The sequence below is a fragment of the Castanea sativa genome, chromosome 2 (assembly GCF_040712315.1).
Source record: "Castanea sativa cultivar Marrone di Chiusa Pesio chromosome 2, ASM4071231v1".
In the NCBI taxonomy this organism is placed as follows: Eukaryota; Viridiplantae; Streptophyta; class Magnoliopsida; order Fagales; family Fagaceae; genus Castanea; species Castanea sativa.
Genome location: NC_134014.1, coordinates 7336565 through 7345376, shown reverse-complemented (window position 1 = coordinate 7345376; position 8812 = coordinate 7336565). Strand labels below are relative to the sequence as shown.

Here is an 8812-nt window from a genome sequence, read left to right as displayed (position 1 = left end):
ATGCTACTTCATTGGTGTGTATGACCTTGTCCATATAAGTTGAATTCGTCAATCCCATCAATGAGCGTTGGCAAATGACTTTTATTCGGTTATCTATATGCGTTTTCTGTCTGGATGTATTATTTAGAAAGTACTGTGCATGTTATGTTATCTGAAGAAAGGATCTAAAGGCAGGACTTAGTGAAATTAATTTCGTAATACATTCAGGAATTAACCTCATGACAGCAGCCCATGAATAAACTATTGATCACACAGTTTAAATTATCTGAATTATGATGATGATTCTCAAGTTAACCAACTATTCATCTATGCGTATTGATGAGCAAATAAGTATATTTTTCCCCTTCTCAAAGCTCATATCAAGAAAAAAGAACTGAATAGGTAAACTGTAAAAACATAAATAACCAAAAAAAGAAATCAAAAGATAAATAACTATCAAGGTACAGTAGCAGATGGCGAAGAGAGTTGAACCCAAGCATATTCCTCTTTGTAAGCAACACCCCCCTCACAAGAGGCTTCACACGTATACGCAACAATAGTTGCCCAATCAAGAGAGTCAACTTCATTATTCACACTAAAGTAATAAAGCAGCTGAGGCAAGATCTGAAATCACCAACAAAATAGACACCAACCAAAGGTTTCATTTAGTTTAATTGTAGACATTGACCGAGTGAAAAGATAGAATGTAAAATGTAAAAGAAACATTTTACGGAAATTTTATAAAGGCGCAATGTGCATACCTGGAACTCAAAACAAAGAAGACCACCGCAGTAATTGCATTTAGGAATATCAGCTTTCGATGGCTGACCACTTGACATGGGCCAAAGGGGTTTAGCCCCACCATTCCTATAATACCTGATATTTTGAAACAAACAAAATTACCCATCATTGTAAAATAAAGGAGGAGAAGGATATAAGTGGATTCAAGCAAAAAGCAGCAAGGACTAATGACCAATGCTGACTTTACAATGTTCTTATTTCTTAGGCTAGCTCTCAATGGACAAGGATCAGGAACCATGTAACTAACAAAAATAAATTACTAGTTTAAGTGACTTGGGGCCAACTTATAAAGATAAGGACAAATTACGAATAAATATTTGAAGTAAGATATTTGATAGATGTTGAAGAAGCAACATGCATGTAGAATTAATGCTTTTTCATATATTTATTGGTAAGTTACATACAAAGCAACGATGATTTATATAACATGGATCTCATTGAATTTTAGGTTACCATCTTCAAACGAGTACCAACATATATATATATTAGTGTTGTTAGCTTCCAAAGCAAGATTAAAAAAACTTATACATGTTGCAGAAAATTTAGAAGACTTATAGCATTTCTCTGAAAATAAGAAGGCCCCAAAAATAGTTAGAAATGAGGCCTCCTTACTTTCATTTTGCCATTCTCCATATGAGGGCCACTAACACCATGGGGTGATTAAGGCCCCCTGAGTACCCAGAATATTAAAACCATACTATATAGTCGCAGGGCACCAATGCTTGTATACTTCAAGTGTCTTGACATGTGGAAGTTTGTATCCTCAATTAGAAATATCAATCACCTTAACACCTGTCCAGGGGCCTTGCCTATGCGTTCTTGGAAAGAGGCCCAACTTTTTCTGTCATGATCACCCTGTTCATCAACAAAAGAAATAAGCAACTAAGAGTCTAGAACAAGGAAACAAAAAAATTTGAATACAGCAACACAAACAATAAATACCTCAAAACTGTCCATCAGTGAGTTCATTGTGTCATCAACTTTTTCCTTAGAGACCAATGAACTAGTACAGGCTTTATCCTCAGACATTTCTGTGCTGGGTTCACTTTCATTCTCAATTATCATCTCATATTCTGGCCACAGAGTTTTGCTTGCAACTGTGTGCAAATGCAAAATATTTTAGGTGTAAATTTCTAAAAATACTAATTTAAGCATTGACAATTACTCTATTAATAAACCACATGTTAATAAATATTTTCCCAGGAGTAAATATACAAAGCATATACAACACACAGATAATACATAATTGCCAACATTTTGCAGGCCAGAATCTAAGTCCTGTTCTATAAACATTAACCACTTGTATTTCTATTCAGCAAAAAAATAAATATATAAATAAATAAATCAAACACTACTCCTGTATCTATAATATTCAAGGTCAAGTTTTTAGATAAAGAAGGATAAGACATAAGTAAGTTACCATTGTCATAAGATGTCATTGATGCCATCTATAAGATATAGCTGACAAATTTTTATATTCCAACAGCAAATATACATGTAAATATGCACCATTTTTACATATTTAACACTGTAGTAGAAACCATCTACTTTACTGACCTTTTTGTAAATTTGCTGAAGTAGTTCTGTTTTTATTGGGGCAATCAGATGATTGAGAAGAAACGCTCATCCGTTGACAATCAATCTTATGACCAGAGCGCCAATGCAATGCCTGCAAACAGAAAAGGATAGTAGGAACCTTTTTATGTCGGTGTTGAGGAAATAACCCGTTTTTAGTAAGTTACAAATACATGCAACTTGTGGGTCTTGAACCCGAAGACCTCACCCTCCACTTGTTCTTACAGGGAGAGAAAGCACCGTTTGAGCTAGAGCTCATTGGCATTGAGGAAACAAAAGAACCTAAAAGGCTCAATTACCTGGTGTTTCTCTGAGCAATAACGAGCTGTCCTGCAACTACTACAGAGTTTATCTCCTTTCCAGGTACCACACCAAGTACAAAGTGCAGCTAACACGAGCAAACATCAATACCATCAGAGATTTTATTAAAGTACGTCAATTTATATGTAACAGAAAGTGCACGAATATATTATATATCCAAACATATTTTCAGGCCCCTGCTAGCTAGGCAAACCCACAGTAATTAAGTGTTAGAGCTTTTGAAAGTGCTCATTTTATATGTAACTGGAAGTGCATGAATACATCCAAACACATTTTCAGGCTATGCAAACCCACAGTACTTAAGTATTGATTCTGATCTTTGAATTGATCACTTGGGCTGATCAATTGCATAACAAAAAGTTCAAAAGAAATAGTAACTAAAAAATTTAAAAACAAAAAAACATAATTTGGAGATGTGGACACCCTTCTAAGAAGAATATTTATGGTCCTTGAAATAATGTGTTTTCATAAATGCAGTCCTCCTAGTTTTTCACAAATCTGCTAACATATATCAGAGGATGTCATATTGATTTTGGTAACAAACATAACCAGTTTACTATTGAGCATTCATGCTAGCTTCCATTTATCAACCATAAATCATACTTTAACACATTAAATATTCTTATGAACTCGAAAACTATAACATAAATTGAAAAATCAAAATAGAATCACTTCACGTCTGCATGGGTGGGAGTGAGAAAGTTATGAATCAATAGCATGCAATGTCAAAGAAATCAGAAAAATAATAATAAAAATAAAAATAATACTTTTTTGTTTTCTTTCTTTTTTTATAAGTAAAAAAATCTTTTTTTTTTCAAGCTAGATTTTTTTTTTTTTAAATAAAGAATTTTTATGGGAAAAGTGGAGATACCCAGATATACAGCATGGTATGCCAAAGCTTCACCTAAAGAATGCATGAAAAATTCATCTTGTCTATAAAATTAAAAAAAGAAGAAAACTGGATGTGGCCAAAATAAGCATCTTGTCCTTTTCTTTTGAGTAGAAATAAATGCAATATGAAAATTCGTATGCTGTGCTAAAATCTGTTTCTTCTAATAAACAGAAAAAAGGAGATCTGCCTAGACAAAGAGCCAATGTGAAGCCTATGATGTTGCATATGGATGTGAGGATAGATATGTGGGATTTGAATTTCTAAATCGTAGGCATAATAATATTATAGCTTCTCTGAGGTGTTTTATACCACCAATAATTTTGTACTGAGGTACATATGAGGAAAAAAAAAATGTAGCCAACCCAAGAAGTTGAGATGAAGAGTCTGCAGAGTTGCACATAATATAAAGAACAATAATCTACATGCAATGAAAGAAACCATGAACTACCTCCAGTTCCAGAAGGTTTGTCAGTCCCATCGCATCTTGGGGGCTCGCTTGGGTAAAAAGGATTAAAGCGAGGCAATTGGCAACGGAAAATCTTCACACTGTAAGTTTGAGGAATGAGAAAATGTCATTAGTTTTATTTTTTAATTTAAAATTTTAATTATAACTAGAAAATTCCATTGTTTATAGAACATACAACTCAAAGCAATAGTTGACTATACCTTCTAGATGGTTTCTCTGGATGGCGTTTCCATTGCTCATGTTGATCCCGAAGAAGACAGTTCATTGATGAACACATGAAAACAAACAACATCCGATGAAACGCATATTCTTTCTCAATTGGTGCATAAACCTAGAAAATCAAAGGTGAGAGATTATTATCATCAACTGGTGATCAACCTATAAACTCAAGGCACATAAACAATTTGTCCATATTTCTTTTTGATAAGTCAAAGGAGAGGAGGAAAAAAAACAGATAAAGAGGTGAAAAAATGTGATACAGATACACAGATATCTCCTTACAGATTTCAGAAAATTCAGATTAATATCAGGCCTAGCAGCAAATTGAAGCAGGAGTGAAGTTTATTTTGCTAGAGTTACAGACTTAGTTAAAAGCCCAGATCCTACTAGAGTAACATTTTCAAAAAGAAACGTAACTAGTGGAGCATCTGGGACAGCATTTAATTTCTAGAAAGCAATTTTTACTAATTATAAGCCTCTGTCGTTAACAAAACCGCAGCTAGGATCAGTTTGATGGAATGTATAGCATTGGCCTTTTGCTGGAAGATTGCAATTGGTTCCGATGTTGCAAAAGTTTCAAGTTTCTTGAACAAATGTGAGTGGAAATAACCTCCTGCAAGGTCTGACGAGCTAGTTGTGATTCAAAGCAAGTTACCCGAAGTCAAAAACCTCAAAGGGAATGTGTGAGTTGGCTTCCATTATAAAAGTCTAGAAACTATAGAAGCCATTAGGACTAAATTGTTTCAAGTTAATTTGGTTTTGTCAAGCAATTTCAAAGCATGCTTTTTATGTAGTATCTTGCCATTAAATTACAACTAACAGATAAAAATAAAAAAGGCTCTCAACTAGAAGCAAAGACCATCCTTTTATTTTTCTCGTGCTCTTTTGCAAAAAGAATATGGCAAGAGGTGTAGCAAAAGTGCGAGATAAATAGAGCTGCTAACGACGTGAATAACGAATTAAATTAGGCATAGGCAGTCACTTGATTGAACAGCAAAGGCCTGAAATCAATAGTTTTCTAGCTCGCATTGGTACATATCATATACAACATGATCAAAACGCCATAATCTGTAAGCTACTTGTTTAGTTTAGCATGATCAACATGATCATAGTCTAATTACGCTAACTATGATCATCACAAAACAAACAACTTGAAGCAGCCAAGTATTCAATCAGAAAATTTTTTAAAATCGAATTCAAAATATGCAATACCTGAAGCACAAACTGCAAAGGCTCTCCACATATATCACAAACACAAGCTTTTCCAGACGGCAAATTCACCGGATCTAGCCAAGCCTACAACCACCACACAAAAAAAAAAATAGCATTATCAATAACTAAATCTTAAGCGTTTGTAGAGCAACAAAGAAATCAAATAGTACCGGTACGCTTCCGGCTTTGCTAGGAAATAATTGACGGAGAAGAGACCAAGGATTCTTAGGCTTCTCAACGAAACCTAAGGTAACGAATTCTTCATCTTCTTCACCATCACCATCATCATCATCTTCATCGTCATCGTCTTCTTCTTCGTTCATATCGTACTCTTCTACTTCTTCTTCTTCTTCGTCGTCGTCAAGGGAAGTGATTTGAAGGCCTTTTAGCTTTTCCATAGAGTCTCCCTCCTGAGACATTTTTGGATTCAGTTTTCGAGTGGGCTGCGCAGTTTGTATTGTATTTTATTGTATTGTAATGTAGTAGTTCTTCTTTCTTCAGCGAGCTAAGGGGTTTAGGGTTTTACCTTTACGGTGCGTTTTAATGCGTGTTCTTCAGTTTGAGCTTGAGAAGCGAACCATGGCCGTTGCTTAAAAAAATTTAAGGAGTAGAAATCAGTTCTGGGCAAGACGAGACCAGAGATTTTGGGCTTTACTTAAGTTGGCAGTTTTTTAAATAACCCAAAAGCCCAAAACCCATCCTACCCTTTTTTTTTCATCTTTAACGTTTGTAAAAAGTTTTTTAAAATAGTTTAGAGACAAAAATAATAATGAAAATTTTTTTATTTTTTTGATAGTTTAAGAATGAAAAAAAAATATAAGTTTAAGAATAGAAAGTAAAACATTTTTAATAGTAGTTTAGAGATGGAAAACAAACCTTTTAATAGTTTAGGGACATAAAACGAACTTTTTAAAATTTAGAGATGAAAAATAAATTGTTGGTAAAGTTTAAGTACCAAAAAAGTATTTTAAACAAAAATTAATAGGACTACAAATTTTAAAAATTTAATTGTTAGATTGCATGGTTTTTAAATTCTTAACATGCATGTCAAATTTTGTATCAATCAGATGTTATTTACTATTTTATCTATAATTTTATATTAATGGATAATTTTAGATTGCAAGAACTCGAAATTTAAACATTTGATTGATGATATAAAACTAAAAAATAGTAATTTAATGGTAAATTTGTCAAAATTTAAATATAATAAAAATGATATTAAGTGGAGTTATCAAGTTTATAGTTAACTTCATCATTTTAATTTAATTTTAGATATGATAGAATTTTGATCTTGGCCATAAAAGCACTCACGTCAATCTCCTCAAATTTTTAGCTAAATTAATTCAAAAAACACTGTTTTTTCTAATTTAATTTATCAGTATCTTTATATTCATACATCAACCTCGCTACTTTTACAATTAAATAATATTATTTCTTAATATTCACATTGGTGAGGAGGTCGTAGAGCTGTTGAAGGAGCAAGAGGTTGCGATGGAGAGTGAGTCGTGACAGCATTGAGGTCAGGGTTGGGGTGGTGTCGTGTTAGCTTTTGGGAAGGAAGAGAAGGTTATGGAGAAGATTAGGAATGGGAGTGGCACTAAAATTAGAGAGAAGAGAGGGAAAATGCCTTGAGAGAGAGAGAGAGAGAGAGGAGATGGAGACTTTTTTTTTAAAGAAGAAGAGATGGAGATAGACATCAGATGCAAAAAGATAGAAAGAAAAAAAAAGATTTTTTATACAATAGTGATGACAATGTCCTCACTGGGTGGCGAACACTTTGCAAGTTTGGTGAGACTAATGCGTGGCTTTTTTGGAGCCTTTAACTATATATTTGCTAAAATATTAAAATAACTACATTTATATGAATGCTTTAAGGTCCATTTCATGATGATTGGTGTCCAAAATATCAATCAAATTGTTTCTACTATAAAAAAAAATAAAAATAAAATCAATTGGTTTTTGCCATAAACAAAAGTACTAACCTTGGTGAGTTTCAGTTGATTTAACTAGTAAAGTCTCTTATGGTTGAATAAGAGATTTTGGGTTCAATTGTTGCCTAACCAAAAACCAATTAGTGGCTTAGTTTGATAATAAAGAACTATCATCAAGAACAGACGTTATAAGTTGAAACTTTCTAATAAAATAAAATAAAAACTAACCTTAGAGCATTCTCATCAAGAATGCTAAATATTTTAGCATTTACCATTTCCAAATCCTACTTTATCAATTTTAACATACCACTTTACAATCCACCAAACATCAAACATTCTATTTTTTTACAACTTCATTTAAATAATATTATTTTTATTTTACCACTATGTCTCTCTCTTTCCACCACTTTCTTCTCAATCCAAGCAACTCTAGTCACAGCCACACCCACGGCTAGCCACTACCAGCCACCACCACCATAAAAAAAAAAAAAAAAAAAACAGCAGCTGGCAGCCACCACAATCCCCAACCACCAAAATCACAAACCTAAACCTACAACCTCATCACCACCCAAACCCATAACCGTATACCACCATCAACTAGAAAAACAAAAACAAAATCAACCCAGAGACCCATGACTGCCACAACTAGTACCGCCTCAGCCACAACCACACCTTAGTCACAGTCAACCATTGTCACAGTCACGATCACACCCCTAACCACCACAATCACAACAAATTGCAACCCACCACATCCAAACAAAAATTAATCACTCAAAACTACCATCAATGCCACCCACAACTTGCAAATCCGAACTCCACCACTACAACCCATCCTCACCCCAATACCAACAGCCACCACAAAACCCACCACCCAACCACCCACCCGAACCCAGCGTTGAAGCTCCGAGTAGCACACATTTAGCGTAGCAAACGAGACCAATCAAAGAAATCGCCTCCGATTTCGATTTCTCGTTGCTCTAGTTCTGACTCTGAACCTCTTCTTCGAGATTTTCAATTTCTTCTCTACAACTCGAAGCATCACGAAGCCCCAACTTGAAGAAAATCTTAGCGAGCTTAGATTGTTTTGGAACAATCTCGCTCTTGATCGAATCAAGCAAACCCAAAATGGTGCGTTTAACCACCGATACCCACCAAATCAGATCCACAAAACCCACCAAATCATGACCACACTCGCTGACCACAAACCCTTAAAGCTTAACAGAGAGCAGATGAGTGAGGGAGAGTGAGAAAGTGAGGGAGAACCAGAGAACGAGAACGAGAGAGAGAACCAGAGAATGAGAGGGAGAGTGAGAAAGTGAGCTGTGTCTGAAGAGAAGGAGAATTAAAAATTAATAAAATATTATACAATTTTACTACAGTGCGCTCTAAAAAATGAGAGTACTCTAGCAAGATTGC

General features: G+C 34.4%; 1 protein-coding gene across 1 annotated transcript; it reads right to left on the bottom strand.

Moving 5' to 3' along the window:
• Nucleotides 1-232: 232 nt before the first annotated feature.
• On the bottom strand, nucleotides 233-6091 carry LOC142624621 (uncharacterized). The gene is made up of 10 exons (XM_075798270.1): nucleotides 5636-6091; nucleotides 5466-5549; nucleotides 4235-4365; nucleotides 4017-4114; nucleotides 2655-2743; nucleotides 2338-2449; nucleotides 1723-1877; nucleotides 1565-1635; nucleotides 741-855; nucleotides 233-603 (listed from the first exon to the last, which is right to left on the bottom strand). The coding sequence occupies exons 1-10, from the start codon at nucleotides 5882-5884 to the stop codon at nucleotides 436-438; spliced, it is 1272 nt and encodes a 423-aa protein (XP_075654385.1). The 5' UTR covers nucleotides 5885-6091; the 3' UTR covers nucleotides 233-435.
• Nucleotides 6092-8812: the final 2721 nt, after the last annotated feature.

Excerpts from the sequence above, each read along its gene's own strand:
- LOC142624621 (XM_075798270.1), bottom strand. The coding sequence starts at position 5,884 with ATGTCTCAGGAGGGAGACTCTATGGAAAAGCTAAAAGGCCTTCAAATC. Across the intron at positions 1,878-2,337 it reads TTCAGCAAATTTACAAAAAG|TTGCAAGCAAAACTCTGTGG; the intron begins GTCAGTAAAGTA and ends ATTTGCACACAG. Across the intron at positions 604-740 it reads TTCTTTGTTTTGAGTTCCAG|ATCTTGCCTCAGCTGCTTTA; the intron begins GTATGCACATTG and ends TGGTGATTTCAG.